The 21,133-nt window shown below is 31.2% G+C and overlaps 2 protein-coding genes and 1 long non-coding RNA gene across 3 annotated transcripts; 2 read left to right on the forward strand and 1 right to left on the reverse strand.

Moving 5' to 3' along the window:
- Positions 1-314: 314 nt before the first annotated feature.
- Positions 315-2,547, forward strand: LOC128129870 (uncharacterized). Its single transcript, XR_008227799.1, has 4 exons — positions 315-590; positions 1,236-1,473; positions 1,588-2,081; positions 2,171-2,547. It is a non-coding gene; the product is annotated as an uncharacterized LOC128129870 (long non-coding RNA).
- A 104-nt stretch (positions 2,548-2,651) lies between these two features.
- Positions 2,652-5,064, forward strand: LOC111916714 (uncharacterized). The gene is made up of 9 exons (XM_052768034.1): positions 2,652-2,885; positions 2,961-3,030; positions 3,128-3,434; positions 3,512-3,694; positions 3,772-3,891; positions 3,964-4,027; positions 4,183-4,278; positions 4,361-4,471; positions 4,899-5,064. The coding sequence occupies exons 4-8, from the start codon at positions 3,513-3,515 to the stop codon at positions 4,367-4,369; spliced, it is 471 nt and encodes a 156-aa protein (XP_052623994.1). The 5' UTR covers positions 2,652-2,885; positions 2,961-3,030; positions 3,128-3,434; position 3,512; the 3' UTR covers positions 4,370-4,471; positions 4,899-5,064.
- A 3,552-nt stretch (positions 5,065-8,616) lies between these two features.
- On the reverse strand, positions 8,617-17,097 carry LOC111916445 (disease resistance protein RUN1). The gene is made up of 4 exons (XM_023912125.2): positions 16,565-17,097; positions 10,812-11,955; positions 10,295-10,618; positions 8,617-10,218 (listed from the first exon to the last, which is right to left on the reverse strand). The coding sequence occupies exons 1-4, from the start codon at positions 17,095-17,097 to the stop codon at positions 8,617-8,619; spliced, it is 3,603 nt and encodes a 1,200-aa protein (XP_023767893.1).
- Between the last annotated feature and the right edge of the window lie 4,036 nt (positions 17,098-21,133).

Genomic DNA, 21,133 nt, shown 5'->3' on the forward strand with positions numbered 1-21,133 from the left:
AAATATTATATGATTTTCATTGCATTTAGTAAACTACGTTAAAAAAATGCTCTATAAATGTTATATTTATTTATGTGTATGCATGTAGATATGTATGTATCTATACATTTATAATATTAATATTTACAGATGTAGTATAAGGATTACTTGGCTATTTAAAAAAAAAAAAAAAAAAAAAAAAAACCTCATAAACTTTCATACGGATATTTATTGCGTTTATAATCATTAACACCTTTATGAGTATACGGATTCTTAATTTATATGCCAAAGGTACTCATAAATTTTATAAAATGCTAATTTTCATAGACTCACATAAAAATGGGTGTGAGTTCCAGTTGCTCCACGATCAAAAATTTGAGGAAAACGCTACTAATTTTCGAGAAACCAGTACCTCATGATCCATTAGATCATGGTAGGTGCAATTTTAGGCGCGCATTTTTCCCCGCTATATTCAATTTTAAGGTTTAAGGCTTGAGAATGCAGTTGACGGGGAGACCATAGATATCAAATAAAATTCCGTGAGAGCATCAAAGGGCAAACCACTGTGACGAAAGCAAGCAGAGAGCAGTTCAATCGTTTTGTGAGAATAGGTAATTCTTCTAATCATCATTTTCCCCCATTTCATCAAAAAAACCCAAGATACAGGCACAAATTAGTGTGATAGTATCAAAAAATTTCAAGTTCTTTTCTTTCCTGGTTTCTGTGCATATAACAAATTGTAACTCCTGACTTTCAAGTTAGGGATTTAGTATTTTGTTACAGAAAATATAACTTATAATTGGTATTCCGGTTCGACCCGAATGACTTCAAAGATGGATTAGAATGTGCTGTTTGTATATTAGAGCTCGATGAAGGAGAAAAAACTCAGAATTCTAGCAAAATGTAGCCATGGGTCTCATGTTGAATGCATTGATATGTGGTTTCATTCACATTCAACTTGCCCGATGTGCAAAAACCATGTTGTTTCCGATCAGATTGAACTTTCAGTCAAGCATTTGTTTGAAATTCGTCAAACACAAGAAGAATCGACAGAAAATGGGGATTCACAAACTTTCCTAACAAATATCTTGTTTTGGGGAGATTAAACTGAAGTTAGCACGTTGACTTCTCAATTTGAAGAAGCCAACAATCATCATCAAACACCTATTTCAACTTCTAAACCATCTTCTTCTTCACCATATTAACAATAACTTCCTTAATATGTATATCTGAAATTATGTTACTTGGTTTTGTAGGCATACAATGGATCAACCACAAATAAAAAAAAAAAAAAAAGTGTGAAACTGATAAGCGGAAACCCGAAAAACCAAGTGGATTTGGAAATTGAATTTGATGAGCTAGGCCAAAATATCGGAGCTACCCAATCTGTTTAGCAATTATTGTGGAGTCATGGTAAGGACGATATCTATCCTCATATTGCGTTGGGATGAAGTTCCTAAGGCTGAAGTTGATGAATTGTGGTAAAACATTAAGGTATTTCTATGATCCTGTTAATTGTACTTTCATTTAATTCATATATATATATATATATATATATATGTGTGTGTGTGTGTGTGTGTGTTACTAATATTTATTGTAAAAAAACAGAAACATTGGAATATAGAAGATGATAGGCACAAAAAACAAGTACTAAAAATTTGCAATCAGGCATGGAAGGCTTACAAGAGAAGGCTTGTTACCGAATACCTAAAGAAGGGTAAAAATCCATACCTAGACGAGCCTACATGGAACGCTTTTGTTCAACTCAAAACATCACCGAGCTTCCAGGTTTTGCTTACTTTACCCCTCTTTATATGATAATAGGACATTGTAATATTTCTAATTCTGCTACTTCTTTCCAGGAAATAAGCAACAAAGCTACAGAGACTACAAAGTTGAATAAGTATCCGCCTCGGATAGGCCCACGTGGTTATGGTGTTATGAAACCTGAATGGGAAAAAGAGATGGAGTCTGGTGATTCAACAGAGCTCCATAATATAAGAAGTGAACGTGCAAGAAATTTTATCCTTGCTAGGTTAAAACATGATCCCACAGGGATATACTCGTTACCTACTGATCTCTAATCCTTGGCATCTGAATTGGTAAGTTAAGTATTCATTTTGTAATGTTATCATTTATATTAAAACTATTTATGATTTAATTACCCTTGCAATTTTATTTGGACTAACAGATTGAAAAAGATACCCAATTATCTCATGGAGATTGGTTTCCTGGACCTGAAGCCGATGTGCTTACAGAGGTGTTAGGACCCGAGCATCCAGGTCGTACGAGGTCTGTTGGGCACAATGTTGGCTTGAGACAATCCATGCCTATGATTGATAAGAAAAAAAGGAAGAGCCATGATAAATGTAACTTGGAAGATATTAAGGAGAAGATGAAGATCGAGGTTGAGGCTATGATGGAAGCCAAGATAGAAGAGATGAATGATCAGATTGAAGAGATGAAAACATATATGCATTATTTTCTCTCAAAGAATGAAGGCATACACATTACCAGTCCGGTGTTGAAGAAAAATAGTGTTGTCTCGACTGTATCAGATGAGTTGGATGGGATAAAGGTAATCATGTGTTTTTTTCTTATATACAAGATATTTGATCATATATTAACATATACATTATATGTTTGCAGACTCCTACTGCTTGCGAATTAGTGATACCATACAGCGCGATGAACTAGAAATATGCAAAAGGGATGGTCTTTCCATATGGGAATGTACAAATACATTCGGTTCCTTTAAATGCAAATCATTTGAGGGTATTCATAGACAAGATCTATGACCAATTTGATTGTATCCCTCTTCCTGTCTCAACCAAAGAAGCGAGTAAGCTGATGAGGTGCTTCATGGTATAGTTCAGTGGCCAAGGAATGCAATTAAGATCATTCAGGTACATAGAATTATCATTAACATTTTTTAGTATTAGAGTAATAAATAGTTGCGCAAACATCTAACTTGTTAACAGTCCTCACAGTTCAAGCCAAATGTTGAACAAGATAAACAATGTTTCCTCTCTACCGGTAGCTATCGACTCGGTAATTTCTCCAACCTTATTAGTTATTATATGTATATGTTAAATTGTACCAATATGTGATAATCAAACAATTTTTTAATGTTCATACAAAAACAAAGCAACCTCGCATAACTAAGAGTGTGCAAGTGATCTCAAAGGGTGTTCTGAAGAAGACCCAGCCAACAAAGGCAAGTTTGATACCACATACTTCTAATAAGCAAGTCGAGCTAGAAAAAATGCCCCTACTCATGAGAAGAATGTATAGATATTTGATGAATTGTGAAGCTCCTTATGATGCGATTTATGTTGAAGCCGAACTAGGGATCCTTGGAGCTAAGAAAATTGAAACATACATTTACCCCGAGGAGATTTTACGTCTGTTAGTAAACAGTGGCTTGATATTAGTGTCATAACTTGGTTTCAAATGTAAGTACAAATAATAATGTTTAAATTATTTTTGTTTATAGTCTTTACATTTATAATGTATATGTTTTGGTTTGTAGCATGTTACATTCAATGCTTGAAACATGTGGTGGGAATAAAGTGAACAAATGTGCTTTCATTTCCCGGAGTGAGATTCAGGCAATGGTATGTGAGTCAAATTGTGAGGGTGTTGTAAGTTACATTGTTGATGCAATGCGCTTCCATGAAGACAAACAGTTTTTTGTCGCACCCTATTGGCAAGGGTATTGAATCTTACTGCTTTGATTTTTATTGGCTTTACTTCTTTATTGTGTATACTAAAATGTATTAAGATTACTAGATTGCATTTGATGCTGCTAGTAATCTGCCCTAACCAAGGCATAGGGTATGTCTTGGATTCTCTAAAAAATCCGAATGAGAAGCCCGTGGAGAACTACATAGTCGTGAAATATGTCGAAGAGTAAGAAATCTTTTTGTATTTTCGACTGTTATTTCTTTCTATGTTTTTTTTTTTTTGTAATCTTCATTTTAGGGCTGTGGAAAGGCTTAAGGAAGATATCGACACAACAAATTCAATGAATTGGACACTCGTTGAGGTAAAAGTACTTTATGGGTACCCTGAACCTGCTTCTTGTTAATTTTTTTTTAATAAAAACTAATACCTGGAACACGGAACCTGTTGTTCCATCATCAGATCAAAACCATAGGTTCAAAGTAAAGTTCTCTAATCCTTTATTGTTCATATTTGTAGTGCAACCAACAACCATCAGGTTGGGAGTGCGGTTTTTACGTCATGAGATGGATGTTTGAGTTCGTGTTGACTCGACAAAATGAATTCCCAAACAAAGTATCTTAAATCTTTGTGCAATTTGTCTAATATGTTAAACATTCTTTATTAAGTTATAATTTATTTTTTAATCTATATATAGAACAACTAGAACGATAAAAATCCGTTTCCGGATTGGGTGTTAAATGAAATCATCGTTATGTAGAGTTCAAGGTTTGAGAGTAAGTATTTGAGTCAAGTGCCCCTTTGAAAGGTTAGTTATTCTTACCTAATTGTTTATTATACCATTTTGCTTTAATGTACTTGATTATTATAACATTGCACTTGCATTTCATTTTATACAACATTGTACCTAAAAAAACTCATGAAGACATTGTACTTTTAAAAATGAACCTACTGTAGCATCGTACTTTCAAATCTTTATCTTATTAGGACGTTAAACTACGAAAAATATATATTGTAAAAAAATACTTTGAATTTGGAGGATCTTGCTATTATGGGATATATGTCTCAATGTATAACAATAGGAAGAAATGATAGTAAGATGTCTTAATAAACAAATGAATGACTATGTTGCTATTTCCTGCAATAAACTTAGTTTTTTCTTCTCATGAGAGTTATATGTTCCCTTTTTTTCATTAGTTGCAACTTTTAGTTTCTTTTCTTCTCTTATGTGGCAGGTATGTGGCTGCAATTATGGAGTTTGACATCTACCAGATGCATCTATTTGTCTTTTTATATATTTAATTTTCATTGATTAGGATGGAAAAATTTGGTTTATTGCAAATTATGTTTGAATTGGATATTGTTAATTTTAGAAATTAATGACTAATCATGCTTTTGTTTTGACTTTTATATACATTCTGATTGTTCATGAAATGTTTGTGTGTATAAATTATTTATAGACATGTTTTTTTTAATAGAAAATTGTCATTATTATATTTAATTTATGAAATATATTTATTTAGAATGTCCTTAGGCAATAAGAAACCGTACTTTAAAATATTTTATAAGGAATACGGTTACATTGAAAGAGTAGTATTCTATGTGTTTCGTTAAAGAATAAGGCTATTTTTAAAAAACCCTAAAACCGTATTTTATAATGATTATAGAGTATTGGTTTTGCAACCGTATCATATTATCTTAAAAACCGTACTTTATTATGATTGTAGAGTACGGTTTTGCAACTGTACTATATTATCTAGAAAACCGTACTATATAATGATTATAGAGTACGGTTTTACAACCGTATTGTATTACATGTTCGAATAGGAAACCCCCATATAGACTAAGGCTGCAAAACCGTATTCTATGTTTCGTTTTAACGATATTCTATGTGTTATTTTGTAGTAGTGGGAATGTATAAATATTAAATAAAAATAATAATTTACTCAACATACACACAATCATACATAAACACACTCATACATAGTTTAACGTTTTGAACCATGTATGCGGTGTTTCTTTAGCATCCTTCATGTCTAATCAAGAAACTAGTTTTGTAACTCTTGGACAACATGTTCTTGCAAGTCATCTAAAGTAAGTTCAAAATTCTTTTAAAAAGTATTTTTTTTATCCCAGGGTTAATTTTGTCATTTTGTTTTTTTTTAAACTATATTCAGGGTTAGCATGCATTATGGACATTCCGATGTGTTTGATAAAATGGTCCGTATAACTCGAGGTGGTATTAGTAAAGCCTCTCGTGTCATCAACATTAATGAAGATATATATATATATATATATATATATATATATATATATATATATATATATATATATATTCACTCTTTATTTCCTATTTTCTTATTTTTCATGATATATCTTAATATAATTAAGGTGGATTAGTGGGCTACATTCTTCTAAGTGTTAGTAGTTAGTTCATGGCCATTTCATGGCTTTTTGCTCCTTATTTGTTCAATCCATCTTGCTTCGAGTGGCAGAAGTGAGTTCTTTTCTTCTTTTTATAATTTAGACATCATTTTTTATATTTTATACCCACATTTTTACCTTCATTTGTTTTTATCATTTATAGGACATTAGAGGACAACGAATATTCTTGGCATAATTTTTATTGAAAAGTAAGCTGTAAAAATTTGTTGATATTGAAAACATATTTGGAACATCATTTGTTTGTTATTTATTTTAATGATTTTATAGGCAGATAACCATAATGCCTTGACTATTGCTAGCTTTGTGGTCCTTTTTTTTTTTTTTTTTTTTTTTTTTTTTTTTTTTATGTAAGTTAAACATTCTGTTTGTGTTTTGCTTTCTTTTGTATTTTCTTTCTCTTCATGCTAATGTATATGTTTGAATTGCAGATCTATCTTTTAGACGTCCACATATTTTACACTATTATATTTGTTGTTGTTGGTTTCTTTCTTGGAGCTAGAGATTGTCTTGGTGAGATAAATTTACCTTTCCGTCCTTGTGTACTCACATAATATATGAACATCACTAGGAAGACATGTATATTTATTAAAAAAAAACTAACGCATAATGTATATATGGCATACTTAATAAAAACTAATTCATATTATCTTTAATGCTTTGAGATTAGGCCTTTAAAATTTGCCCACAAAAACTTTGATAGGTCCCCCAAAGCATTCATGGATAATATCCACATTTCAGACATGTGTTCTTGTTCTCCGTATGTAACAAAATTTGTTGAATTCCATTTTTTGTTATATTAATGTTTAATTTTATTTTGAATGAACTCCCTTAAAGTAACTAATTAGGTTCTTGTAAAAGATAAGTTTGGTTAGGGGTGACCAAAAACCAAACCGACTAAAGAAAAACCGATAAAACCGCAATAAACCGCAACAGAAAAACCGAAACCGATGCAAAACCCAATGGTGCAGATTTAATTTTTGCAAAAACCGAAGGTCAACGGTGCGGTGCGGTTTTTATCCAAAAAACCGGTCCGCAAAAACCGAACCGCACCGCAAGCATGTATATTAATAAATCAATTAATATATATTATATACATGCTATTTAAAATACTTATAAACGATAATATATTTATTATATGTTTACTTTGTTTTTGTGTAAGACTATATGGGGTACAAAACAAATTTTCTATTGTTAACCAAATGTACTAATCGACATGTGTAATAAGATTGTAACAAATTAAGACAAAGTTAACCAACCTTCGATTATTAATTAGTTTGTGAGAGTAGTCACATGGTCTTACGCTTTAAAAAACCGTACCAATAAACATAAAAAACTGCATCAAAGTTTAGACATGGTTTAAAACCGAAACCGCACCGATACAAACCGAAACCGCATTTAAAAACCGTAAAACCGAACCGTTGCAAAACCGCACCCAACGGTTTTAAGAATGCAAAAACCGCACCATACGGTTTGTGGTTCGGTTTGGCCTTAAAACCGCACCATGCTCACCCCTAAGTTTGGTGATGCTTGATTTCACCCTTTTGGAATGAGGTTGTAAAGAATCTAAGAGAAGAATATTATATTATTAATTTGTGAGTTTTTGACTTCTATTACGTGACTCTTATTAGGTGAAATATTACTATTTTTCCATCATAATAGCATTCAATGGCATTCAATATGCAACTAAAAGTAGCATGATTTCTTCAATCATATTAGCATTCAATGGCACAAACACAAAAAAAAACTTTTATTTTACTGTGACAAACAAAAAAGGACCACTAAAAGCCTAAAACCGGCAGTGGCATAAAAAGTGTCATTATAAGGTTTTAGTCGGAACGTTTCTAATGACACTTATTATGTGTGCCGCGGATTCTTTGGGATGCCTTTAGTGGCATTTTTTGAGGTTTTTAGTGGCACATTTTGTGTGCCACTAAATGACATATTTTTTTAGCGGTATATATTAATAAACATTGTGCACAAGAACCAGTTTATTACCACCAAAATAAGTGTAATATGATCAATTATGTTGTGCAATAGACTTTATTTTTTGGGGAGCGAGATAAATATGCATAATTAATTAAAAAGATCGAGCCCATTATTGGAAAAATCTTGATCATGAACGTTTGGAAGATCCACTCTTTAGGACAATATAACACCAAAACAAAAAGTACCTTTATTTTAATTAGAAAACATAAAAACGAACTAAAAGAAAAACGCATTAAATCGAAAAGCTGTAGATGAGAGCAAAGGTCATGTGAGTCAGAAGTGTAAGTCTGTTTCAGGGGGTTGGTATGAAAGTACCTTAGTGGCCATCCTCCATTATGCCAAACTTCCTTTGAGAAAAAGCTCTGAAGTACAATAGCTTATCTAATGAAAAGAAATAGATTAAGATTTGACGATGATTGCAATAAATCAAAACATGAATTATATATTACTAAATCACTATCATTTAGTTATTATCAGTGGTAGATCAACACTAATATTTAAGAATGACATCTACCTTAACATTCAGGGCGCCTTCTCCATACAATTATCATATTTGAGTAGATTCTTGTCAATGTAAGGTAGTGGCATTCGGCTTCTGTTTAGGATGTATTCTCCGGTTGTTACCTGAAATCCTGTGAGATCTCCACCAATAATGTGATTCCATGACTTGTAATAAGACAACGCATCTTCTCCATCTGTGTCTCCATCATCATACACAAAACTAACCCCACACTCCTTTGTAACTTCATTAGCAAAAAGTAATGGGTTCCACGTCACAGCAATAGTAACTTTGTCACCACATTCCATCTCATTTATCCCAAACATCCAATGGCTTAACAATGTTAAAGACTTTACACCGACATTAAATAATCTGTCAATGTAATGTTCATATATCCAGGTGCGGTTCTGTGTTATATTACTAGTTATGATAACCGGAACACCAAGGAACTCATCCTCTATAGATCCACATGTCAGCACACAACAGAAATTCAATCCTTTGAGGTTGTTAGGAGATGATGGGATGGTAAATGATATTGATGGGCCCATGCTTTTCTCCGTAATCCAATTCGGCATCTCTTCACCTCCATAGATTGTGCTGAATATTCCAAATTCATAAAACATCTGCCAAATACAACCACCTTCATTAATCACCACAATAATTATATATGCATAGATATTCACAGAGACATATAGTTGACTAGAGCAAACCTGGATTTCAGATTCCTCTCTTCTACCGTCAAAATAAGTTCCTAAGCGCCTTCCAATAAGAAAGTCTAGCTTCGTCCAACCCAGTGCACGTAATACCGTTTCCTCAACACCTTCCATTGATTGTATTTTGACTAAGCCATTAATTTCAAATGAAGAAGATGCTAACAAATTCCGGTTTATTACAAGCTCGAAATGGGACATTTCAGGATCAAATACAACTTTTCGTAGCATAGGCTTATTAGAATCATTATAGAGTTGCATAAATCTTAGTGTATGTGGAGGATGCTCGACCGACATCAACATATTACAGTTTACCATACTGAGTATCTCAATCATAGGAAGGCTTCTCACACAACTCGGCAGCGAAACAATAGGATTGTAGTCTAAATATAACTCCTTTAGCATGACTAGGCAACTAAAGTCCACGGGAAAGGATTCAGTCGACAAATTGTTATCGGCAAGTGACAACCTTACTAAAGATCTTGGTAAAGGAATCGTAAAGAACTTCAAATCACTTGGTATAGCCTCAAGAACCACAGAGGAAGATGTCTTTGTGTTTGTGCCAATGCTACTCTTGAGTTGTATCATTGAATTTGTATCTCTAATCTTGATTTGAGATTCACCGAGACTACATCCCTTTAGCAACAATGTTTTAACCTTCTTCAATAAGCCTATGCTTCTTAGAAGCTTTTCAAGCTTGTTGCAGTAGCTCATGTCAATGAGGACAAGTTCAACGCATTGATCAATTGACTCACAAACCTCAAGCAAACCAATGCAACCTCTAAGTATTAACCTCTCAAGTTTAGGGAAGTGGCTAAAGCCACCAAGAGTATGGAGTTGTTCACAGAAACTTAAATTAAGAATCTTCAACGATCCGAGCAACCTTTTTTCTTTTGAGCATGATCCAATCAATTGCTAAAATTGAGATAAGTTAGAATAGTAGTGAATATTATCAACTCAAATATAAAAGTAATAAATGGATATAATTTACCTTTAGCCTCTTATGAAGTCGTTGTGGATAACTGTAACAAATTCCAAATGATTCTATATTACTATATGACATGTCAAGAGCAACCAGATTTTCCATTGGCAAGTCTGAAGGTATAGACTTCAAAGGGAACCCATGCATACACAACCATCTTAATTCTTTTGGAAAATTCTTGTATGAGCCGGTTATTTGCACATAATTGAGTTGTAGAAGCATTAGCCTATCCATCTTACTCAATACATTTGTTTTCAAAGCAGATGATCCATTTAAGGTCTCTTTCTCATGCATTCTCATGTCAAGGGCAAGGCCTAGAACATTTTCTATACCCTAATAAGAAAGGGGATGAAAGAATATTTTTAAATGTAATAGAAATGTATTTAGAAATATAAAATGGTTTAATATATATATATATATATATATATATATATATATATATATATATATATATATATATATATATATATATATATATATATATATATATATATATATATATATATATATATATATGGCCTCTAACCTTTTTTTCTTTCAGCATTTTGAGTGACTCCTCATGACACCATAATCGACTTTGTTCCCATGGATTGTCAAGTGCTTCTTTACGTGCTAGGAATCTTCCCATCTCTTGAACCAATTGATGCATAATTAATTCGATATTCATCAATTCATTATTCCATCTCAAACTAAGGAGGCATTTGTCAATAAGATTCGTGAACCCAGATCTTGTGTCTATATCACATGCCTCTAATATTGTTTTAGTAACATCTTTATCCATTCCAACAAAAAAACAAGCAATATGCTTAAACAAGTCTTTATCATTTTTGAACAACAAAGAGTCAAAGCTCATTCTCAAGACATTACTTATAGGGGGGCCGTTTTCTTTCTTTAGCCCTTTTATGTACCCCTTCCAGTAAATTAGATCTCGATTATGTAGACACTTCCCCAAAACTTCAAGAGCCATTGGATGTCCTTCACAATACTTCACTAGCTCTTTTGACATCTCTTCGTAACCCTCCTTGGGATCGTTGCACATGAATGCATGAAAACACAAAAGTTTTTGTGAATCGATCTCAGATAAGCCTTTAAGCTTGTACATTGCATGTTTGGGTTTTATGTTCGTTTTGAATAGTGCACAACTCTTTGTCAACCATGAGTCTTTTGTTGTTATCAGTATTTTGGTTCCTGCATGAAAACCTTCACTTCGAAGTAAGCTATCGAGTTGGGTGAGTGTACTAATATCATCTAGAACTAAAAACATTTTTTTTTTTGCTAGTACATTTGCTATCATTGATGTGTATAAAGAATTATCATGAACTTCAACTGAAATTGGTTTTGAAATGTCATCATAGAGTTGCTTTTGTACATCAAACATTCCATTAGATTTTTCGTCACATCTCCTAGTGATATCTTCAATGAATCCGCTTGTGGCAAATTCATGAGAATGTAGCACATAGACATATTTGGCTAAAGACGTCTTCCCGATCCCACCAAAACCGAATAGAGTAAGTATATTTGTTGTATGTAAAGAGGCATCTTTCAACCATGAGGTGACAAATTTAACGGAATTTTCCATCCCAATAAGGTGTGGAAGTGGCATCCTTGAGGATATGTGTAATCTACGAAAGATTTCATTAACAATTTCGTCAATAAGCTCCACCTCTAGCCTGAAATTTGATTTTAGTAAGAACCAAAAAATATAATCCAGAAAAACTAACATGGCATACTGGAGATTTAGTTTTTAGAAAAATCTAAATCAAGGTTATATCATAATTCATATTATCATGTTCTTTAATTAAGTTTTCCGACCATAAACATTATCATATATTCACTTCTACCCATATAAGCATCTAATATGCAAAGTGATAATTATTATCTATAATAAGACCAGAGCTATCAATGTAATACAAGATTCCAAATATTATTTTGTTTGTACAAAACCATCAAAACCAAATATCCATGTGGTATTGCGTGAATCAGATGTCACTGAATGGTTATAGCTAGCCTTTGCTATTTACAATAACATTTATATATCATAATAACATATTATATGATTAGTTTATAACCCGTGAGAATCACAATTATAAAACTAATTTAACTTTGATATTAAAAAATCAAAACTATTAATCAATTATTAGGGGTGTTCAAATGCGGATATCCGAAAAATTCGGATACTAGATATTGATATCCGTATCCGTATCCGAAATTTCGGATACCCGAAATTTGGATATCCGAATTTTCGGATACAGATTCGGATAGGTGTACGGGTATCCGAAAATTTTATCTTGCTATTATTTCTCAACCAATAAAACAACTATAAATAAACCTTTTAGCATAAAGTAGACTAATTGTATGAACTTAAATAGTATATAAACTCAAAAATACTATACACATAAAATGTTAATGTTTTTCTTCATCATTAATGCATAGTATCCAAAGATCCATTTATCACTACAAAGCTTCCAATCGTTTCCAAACAGTTTTGGTTAATTTTCAAACATTTCCTACCTTTCACTAAATAAACTTCATGTAGTCAATGAAAAACCACTTTTAAAATGCTTACAAATAAATTGAATATATAACAAAGCTACGATTTGTGAATTAAAACTTACTTTTAAAATATGTATAGTGAATTGAAAATGATAAGAGGTAGTAATGGATTCAGTATGAATTTTTCGGATATCCGAATTTTTCGGATATCCGAAATTTTCGGATAATATCGGATCGGATTTTTAAATTTTCGGATCGGATATCGGATATCGGATTTTTTTGAACAGCCCTAACTAAGTGTAACGTCCATGTATTACATGAGTTCGTTTATGATGAAAATTAAATATAAAATTCTAAACATTTGAAAAGTTTAAATTTATAAGAAAAATAAGGAAAATATTCAATTATTAAAATTAAAGTATTTTTTTCTTTTAATTTTAAATAAATAATTTAGATAGATAAATAAAGAAACTAATGTAGTTTTAATTTAGAAATTTAGAAATTAGAAAGAAAGTCAATTAATGAAGTTGATATGCATTTATTATTATATTTATTATAATTATTATATTTAAATATTATATAGAATATTTTAGAATAGAAAAAACCATAAAATGATATGTGGAAAAAAAATTATTTAAAATAACCATAAAATGACATGCAGCAAAATAAATGAGAATGTGACATGTGACAAAAAAATATTTTTATTTATTAGAGTAGATTTGAAGGTAGTAAGTAGAATGATATAAAAACTAGTAAAATTAAAACCATCTTAAATGTGGTTTACGAATTAAAAGACAAAACTGCAAAAATGGTCCCTGTGGTTTCTCATTTTATGTGGTTACGGTCCAAACATTTGAAAAGTTGCAGATATGGTCATTCTCAACAAGTTTTGTTGTGGTTTTGGTCCCTCATCTGTTAGTTGGCTGTTAACTTCCTTAAAATGACAATTTTACCCCAGGGACCATTTTCTCAGTTTTGTCTTTTACCATACTATAAGGACCATTTTTGCATACATTCTTTTTTATTTTATTGAATTATTATATATTAATAGCTATTATTTTTAATATATAATATTATATATTAATAAATATTCTTTTATTGGATTATTAATTTATTTTAGTTGATTTCGTTTAATTTTTTTTTGTTGGAGTAATTCTTTTTTATTGAATTATTATATATCAATACATATAGTTTTTAATAAATAATATTTATGTCATAATAAATATTATATTATTGGATTATTAATTTATTTTAGTTAATTTTTGTAATTCCTTTTCTTAATTATTTTTCATTGGATTATTACTTTTAATTTATTATTTTATTCATATATTAATATTGTTTTTTTTATTATTAATTTATTTTAGTTAATTCTATTTTTAAATTTTTTTTTGTCGAGGTAATTCTTTTTTATTGAATTATTATAAATCAGTACATATAGTTTTTAATATATAATATTTATATCATAATAAATATTATATTATGGGATTATTATATATAACAAAACAATATTTTTTTTGAATTATTAATTTCTTTTAGTTGATTCTTTTTATAATTTCTTTTTTGTTGGAGCAATTATTTTTTATTAGAATATTATATATCAATAAATATTAATTTTAATATATAATATTTATATTATAATAAATAATACATTATTGGATTATTAACTTTTGTAATTTCTTTTTTGTTTTTTCGAATTATTAAATTATTGAATTATTACTTTTAAATTTATTATTTTTTTAAGATAATAAATATTATCGTGTTGGATTTTTATTTTATTTTTAATGTATACTATTAATTGTTTTTAATTTTATTAGCACTACAAAGTTGCCGAAATACATAAAAGTATCACTTATCATCCTTAAAAATTGGCAGGTTCACCTCCAAACACCTACATCGGAGGTTCAATAGATACCCTATCCTATTCCACCCAGCAAACGCTGGTAGCCACCTGCGACAACCACTTCATAATCCAGTGGAATCCTTCATATCCCACATATTGCACAACAAACCCCTATAACAATTATAAGTGGTGGTGGTGACCGAGTGATGGTGGTGATATTTTCCCTATGGTTTCTCATTATAAGCTACATGAAATGAAAGTGTTTGGAAGTGGTCCTAACGATTTCGATGATGAGAGACGACGATTTGGCGTATCCCACGATTTTGTGGTGGAACCAATAAAATTAACGAGAAGTATTATTATAAATTAAAAATAAATTAATAATCCAATAAAATAATATTTAGTATATGAAGAAAATAATAAATTAAATGTAATAATCCAATAAAAATAGTTTAAAAAAAGAAATTACAAAATTAACTGCAAGAAAATAATAAACCAATAATCTAATATTTATTATGATATAAATATTATATACTAAAAACTATATGTACTGATTTATAATAATTCAATAAAAAAATTACTTCGACAAAAAAAAAATTAAAATAGAATTAACTAAAATAAATTAATAATCCAAATAAAACGATATTTAGTATATGAATAAAATAATAAATTAAAAGTAATAATCCAATAAAAATAATTAAAAAAAAGGAATTACAAAAATTAACTAAAAAATTAATAATCCAATAATATAATATTTATTATGATATAAATATTATTTATTAAAAACTATATGTATTGATGTATAATAATTCAATAAAAAATAATTATTCCAACAAAAAAAATAAACGAAATCAACTAAAATAAATTAGTAATCCAATAAAAGAATATTTATTAATATATAATATTATATATTAAAAATAATATCTATTCATAAATAATACTTCAATAAAATAAAAAAGAATGTATGCAAAAATGGTCCTTATAGTATGGTAAAAGACAAAACTGCAAAAATGGTCCCTGGAGGTAAAATTGTCATTTTAAGGAAGTTAACAGCCAACTAGCAGACGAGAGACCAAAACCACAACAAAACTTGTTGAAAAGGACAAAATCTGCAACTTTTCAAACGTTTGGACCGTAACCACATAAAATAAGAAACCACAGGGACCATTTTTGCAGTTTTGTCGAATTAAAAGCATATAAACATCATTAAATGGATTATCTAAATGAATTTATTTATAACAAAATACTAAATGCACAGCAAGTTGAATGGTCAACCTACATATATCTATACTAACAAATAAAATTCATTTTGTCACATTTTGTTCTCTCATTCAATTAACCATATTTCATTTTGTCATAATTTTGAAATATTTATTTTACATTTGTCATTTACTTTATTTTTTAATTTTTCAATATATCATTAATTTAGTTTTCATAAATTAAACATATCAATATGACTATTAATTTGAAATTTGAAATTTCAATTTTCTTTTCAAATAAATTTAGAGTTTAAACTTTCGTATTCAACATTTTGTTATAATTAACCTATTTAGTACATGGGTCTAACAGCTAAGCACATAATTTTATTTTATATTTATTTTTTTGCATGTTTTTTTATATTTTTTTCTGATAATTTTCATTTATTTCAAATTCCAAATTCCAAAAACTTATTATTTAATCATTCGTATTTAACATTTTGTTTTAATCAACAACTATGGCATACATGTCTCACAAATAGTGAATTAATTTATGAAATCACGTAATTGCAAAACATAGATTCAGCAACTAGAATTTACTTAAGACATCCAAATTTAAATACATAAAAAATATGCCTATTTATGAAGAAATGTATTGAAATTCATAAGGAAAAAAGATGATATTGACTTTTCATGTGCTAATTAATTAATATTAAAGGTGTATGGAAATATGGGTAACAAAGTGGTTACCTGCCATTTGCAACCATCCCTTTCAAATCTACAACTTCCGAAAGCGCTTTATTCCATAGGTCTATCTTTTGAGCCCATTTACTTCTTTTATCTGCATTTGTCTCTGCCTCCATCATCCGTCTATGCTTAGTCATGGCATCTCCAAAACTACTTTCTTTCTTCATGACATCGGTGGGTGCAACATGATAAAAGATGGGGATTACAACAAGGTTGGATGTCCTTCGTTGCTCAAGGATTAGCACCAACTCATCAAGGCACCACCTTGAAGTGGCATAATGCTTGGACAACACAATAACATAAGCCCTAGATGCTTTAATTGCACTCTCCAATTCTGGTTTAAGATCTTCCCCTGTTTCAATCTCTTCATCATCCAAGAAGGTAGTGATATTGGCATGCACGAGGGCATTATAAAGGTGATTTGTGAAACTATGACGAGTGTCAAGACCTCTAAAACTTAAAAACACGTCATATCTATGACATTGAATTGATGAAGAAGATGAAGATCCTTCTGAAAGATCAGAGAGAACAACCATGATGAGTTATGGGTAGAGGACCGTTCGCCCTCCCCACGATTTTGTGTATTTAATTCTTGTTTCTCCTTATATGTGGGTGTATCCCAATAAGTTCAAAACTCTTACTCCAGATATCATCAATTATCAATTGATTTCACCGTTTATCTCTTGTGTCTCTCAAAAAGTAAGTATTGTGTTGTTATGTTTTTAAACCCACGCTTTCCTCACCTCTGCCTCAATCTCAGGATCCAATACATAATGTCTCTACTGAAAATCCAAATTATTATTAGCTTCAGAACTTAAGTATAATCAACAATTTAAACCTCAATAATGATACCTTATATTCTACAAAATAAAAAAATTGAAGTGCTTAAAAAGCAATACATATGCACCTCCAAACTTTTCCATGTGAATTTTAAGTGTAGCGTTTAAAGAACAATCTTTTGAAATTTGAATTGATCTATCCAAATAATATGAATTTGAAACTAACAAGTCACACTGCATATTAACTTTTAATTACAAAGTCTATGGTACATGAATCTTCATAGGTAAATGCACTTGATACACAAATATATATACATATTACTATCAATTGTCAGTAGCATCTTCTTTTTGAAAAAGATGTGTCGACTTTTCTTTGAACCCCCCCCCCCCCCCCCCCGGGAACAGGAGTTCAAGTTAACCTAACCTGAGTTTTAACTACAACCTCATATGAAAAGACTATCAACGGTATGCCCAAGCACGCAAATGAGAAACTGGCCAAAAGTTATCGTATTCAAAAGTAGATATTATCCGAGTTTCCTCTTCTGGTGCAACTATATATGAGCATGTCAATGAAGGGTTGATTATGTGACAAACGTGACTTAAGTGAAAAAGTGATAAGGGGAACATCACCAGTCAATTTACCATTATTCAGTCGAAAATTTAAGCTTGTTCATTATCAGTGTTAGGCTTACAGTTCAGGATCACAAAGAATCATACGTAGAGAATCGTGTTTGTGAATTAGAAGATATAAAGGAATTAAAAGAAGTACATGTTGGACTCTGTAGTACACTGACTGAAATACAAACTGAAAAAAAGTGACTGAGATAATCGAAATTTCAATCCCCTGCTAATGAACAAACAAATGATTATGATGTGATATACGATTAATAAGATAAAATTGCCTACAATACCTTATAAGAATGCCTTCATAGTTCCCTGCCTATAGAGCTACAGGGGGACCTGAAGCGGCGAGAATAGCTAATAAACCAACAGCGACGCGACAAAGAAGGATGACGAGAAAAAAACTACAGAAGGAAAGACGGGAATTTGCCGAGTATACGGTGAGTCAACGAGGAAGAAAGGGAGAGGCGAGAGAGGAAAGACAGAACGTTGGGTTGTGGAGAGGGCATCACGTTATGTTTATTTTTATTATTCTAATAACCAATTGCTAATCAATATTTCAATATATTACACTATATATCAATTTGCAACGTGGGTGAAAGTTTCTATTGACCGTTTGCAACCTCTTCATTTTTATAAATAGCATATTTTATCTTCTATTTTTTAAATATTTTATAAAATTATATTTTTCATCCTTCTATTTTTTTTAATGTCACTTTAACGCCTTTCATTTTAAACTTTTAGTCAAGCTTCTCTAGGTTTCGACATACATTTTTTTATTATTATTTTTAGCGTTTTTGTTTTTATTTTTATGTACCTTTCCTATGTATCACATATAATATGATTTTTTTTTATTTGAACTTTCGTCCGTTAACTTACAAAAATAATCTTATTTATTTATTTTTATGTATATGTTGCAATGTCGGTATAAATTCAAATTTACTTACATTCGACGTAGATTTTATGTACATTTTCGTACTTATTGTTATGTAAGTTTCCTATATATGAGTTCAGTCCCATATAATCCGTTTTCATTTAACGGTATAAATTGAAGTTAATTAGTAGTAGTGGCACCAACCTTCTATATTTATCTAGGAACAAATATAATACAATTGTTAAAATTCAACTTACAAAATAGATTATTCTCACTATTGGGACAATTTACTAGTTAATATTATTATGAGTAAGTTGTTGGGATAATTATACAAATTTCAATTTATCATGTAAAACTTTAAAAATATCTTCTTTTGTTATTAGTCCATTTTTTGTTAAATGTGTAAAAAACTATGATCTTGGAAAATCTCGACACCAAAATAGGTGGAGACATAATATATTTATAAAACAATAATTTACACATTGGGTACAAGAGAAAAGGATAATTGCATAATACACACTTAAATATTGCAAATGCTTATTTATCACTAATACCCCCCCCCCCCCCCCCCCCCTCAAGCGAAAAGGTGGTGGTCCTAGACGAAGATGGGAACAAAAGAACTCAAGTTGAGGTCGAGGAAGACTCTTGATAAAGCTATCTGCCATCTGAAGGTTGGTTGGACCAAATTTTCTATAGAGTTTGCCTGAGGCAACGAACTCACGAATAAAATGATAATCTAAATCAGTATGCTTAGCCCGATTATGTGAGACCGGATTTTGGCTAAGAAAGAAAGCATTTATGTTGTCACGTAATAAAGTTGGATGATCTGGAGGTAATGCATGGAACTCGCGAAGTAGATGACTTATCTGAACGATCTCGACTGCCTTGTTTGCCATAGCTCTATATTCTGATTCATAACTTGAACGAGAAACGGCAGATTGTTTCTTTGCACTCCATGAGACAAGATTTCCACCTAGAAGATTGAGTAGCCATACGTGGAGCGTCTAGTCTCAACACATCGAGCTCAATCGACATCAGAATAGCCAATGATGGAGGATGTCTTTGATTTAGTGAAGTAAAGACTAAATGAAAGAGAACCCTTCACATATCGGAGAATACGTTTGACCCCTTGAAAGTGAGAGACTGTTGTAGCTTGTAAAAACTTACTAACTTGATTCACGGAATAGGAGATGTCTGGTCTAGTGATCGTCAAATATTGAAAGGACCCCATAAGAGACCAGTAAAGTGTAGGATCTTTGAAAGGAACACTAGCGTAGTGAACGACTCGTGAGGAGCCAAGGATGTGTGAATCAGTTTTGCATCTAGAAGATCAACGCGGTCAAGTATATCACGAGCATATTGAGACACACATAAGAATAGGCCATCATTGGTGTAGGCCACCTCTAGTCGCAGAAAATAATTCAAGTCACCAAGATCCTTTATTGAGAATTCATTATGCAATCGATCTATAAAGGAAGTAATCATCGATTCTTGATTGCCTGTTAAAATAAAGTCATCAACATAAACTAGAAGATACATGATACAAGAGTCGTGCTTAAAGATGAATAAAGAGGTGTCAGTGCACTACATGAGAAGGCATTTTAGTAGAAAAGCACTAAGTCGTTGAAACCAAGCTCGAGGAGCTTGTTTAAGCCCATATAAGGCCTTATCTAGACGACAAACGTGATCGGAAACCTGAGTGTCAACAAATCCTGGTTGTTGCTCCATAAAAACAGTCTCACTTAAATGGTTGCGCAAGAATGTATTTTTTAAATCAAGTTGATGTAGTTTCCAATGATGAATTACCACTAATGAAAGAACAATTTGAACGGTTGATGCTTTCACAATCGGGCTAAAAGTATGAGAGTAATTGAGGCCCAGAATCTATGTAAAGCGTTAAGCCACAAGGCGAGCTTTATACCGCTCAATTGTGCCATTAGAATTATGCTTAGTGCAAAAAATCCATTTTCATCCAACCACATTTCCCGATTGAGGTCTAGGAACAACTGACCATGTTTCATTTTGTCAGAAAGCATCTATTTCTTCGTGCATTGCTAACATCCATTTTCGATTTTTGGATGCCAACTTGAATCCTTTGGGATCATGAGATGCAAAAAGAGCCGAATAAAGGCGGTAAGTGTCAAGATGGGCTAAATCAACCTGATGACACAATTTAAAAATTCTATCTCCATCACGGGTGATCATCGGGTTAACAGGTAGAGAGTTGTCAACAATAGTAGTAGGAGCGGGTGCTGGATCAGCAATAGTGGGCTTAGGTGTTGGATCAAAGGCCGGTAG

The sequence above is a fragment of the Lactuca sativa genome, chromosome 1 (assembly GCF_002870075.4).
Source record: "Lactuca sativa cultivar Salinas chromosome 1, Lsat_Salinas_v11, whole genome shotgun sequence".
Taxonomy (NCBI): Eukaryota; Viridiplantae; Streptophyta; class Magnoliopsida; order Asterales; family Asteraceae; genus Lactuca; species Lactuca sativa.

What these genes read in the sequence shown, in the direction of transcription:
- LOC111916445 (XM_023912125.2), bottom strand. Translation starts at nt 17,097, where the DNA reads ATGGTTGTTCTCTCTGATCTTTCAGAAGGATCTTCATCTTCTTCATCA. An exon ending in AAATGCTGAAAGAAAAAAAG is followed by an intron (nt 10,619 to 10,811) that starts GTTAGAGGCCAT and finishes CTTTCTTATTAG; the next exon opens with GGTATAGAAAATGTTCTAGG. An exon ending in GACTTCATAAGAGGCTAAAG is followed by an intron (nt 10,219 to 10,294) that starts GTAAATTATATC and finishes TCTCAATTTTAG; the next exon opens with CAATTGATTGGATCATGCTC.
- LOC111916714 (XM_052768034.1), top strand. Translation starts at nt 3,513, where the DNA reads ATGTTACATTCAATGCTTGAAACATGTGGTGGGAATAAAGTGAACAAA. An exon ending in GTCGCACCCTATTGGCAAGG is followed by an intron (nt 3,695 to 3,771) that starts GTATTGAATCTT and finishes TAAGATTACTAG; the next exon opens with ATTGCATTTGATGCTGCTAG. An exon ending in GTCGTGAAATATGTCGAAGA is followed by an intron (nt 3,892 to 3,963) that starts GTAAGAAATCTT and finishes TCTTCATTTTAG; the next exon opens with GGCTGTGGAAAGGCTTAAGG.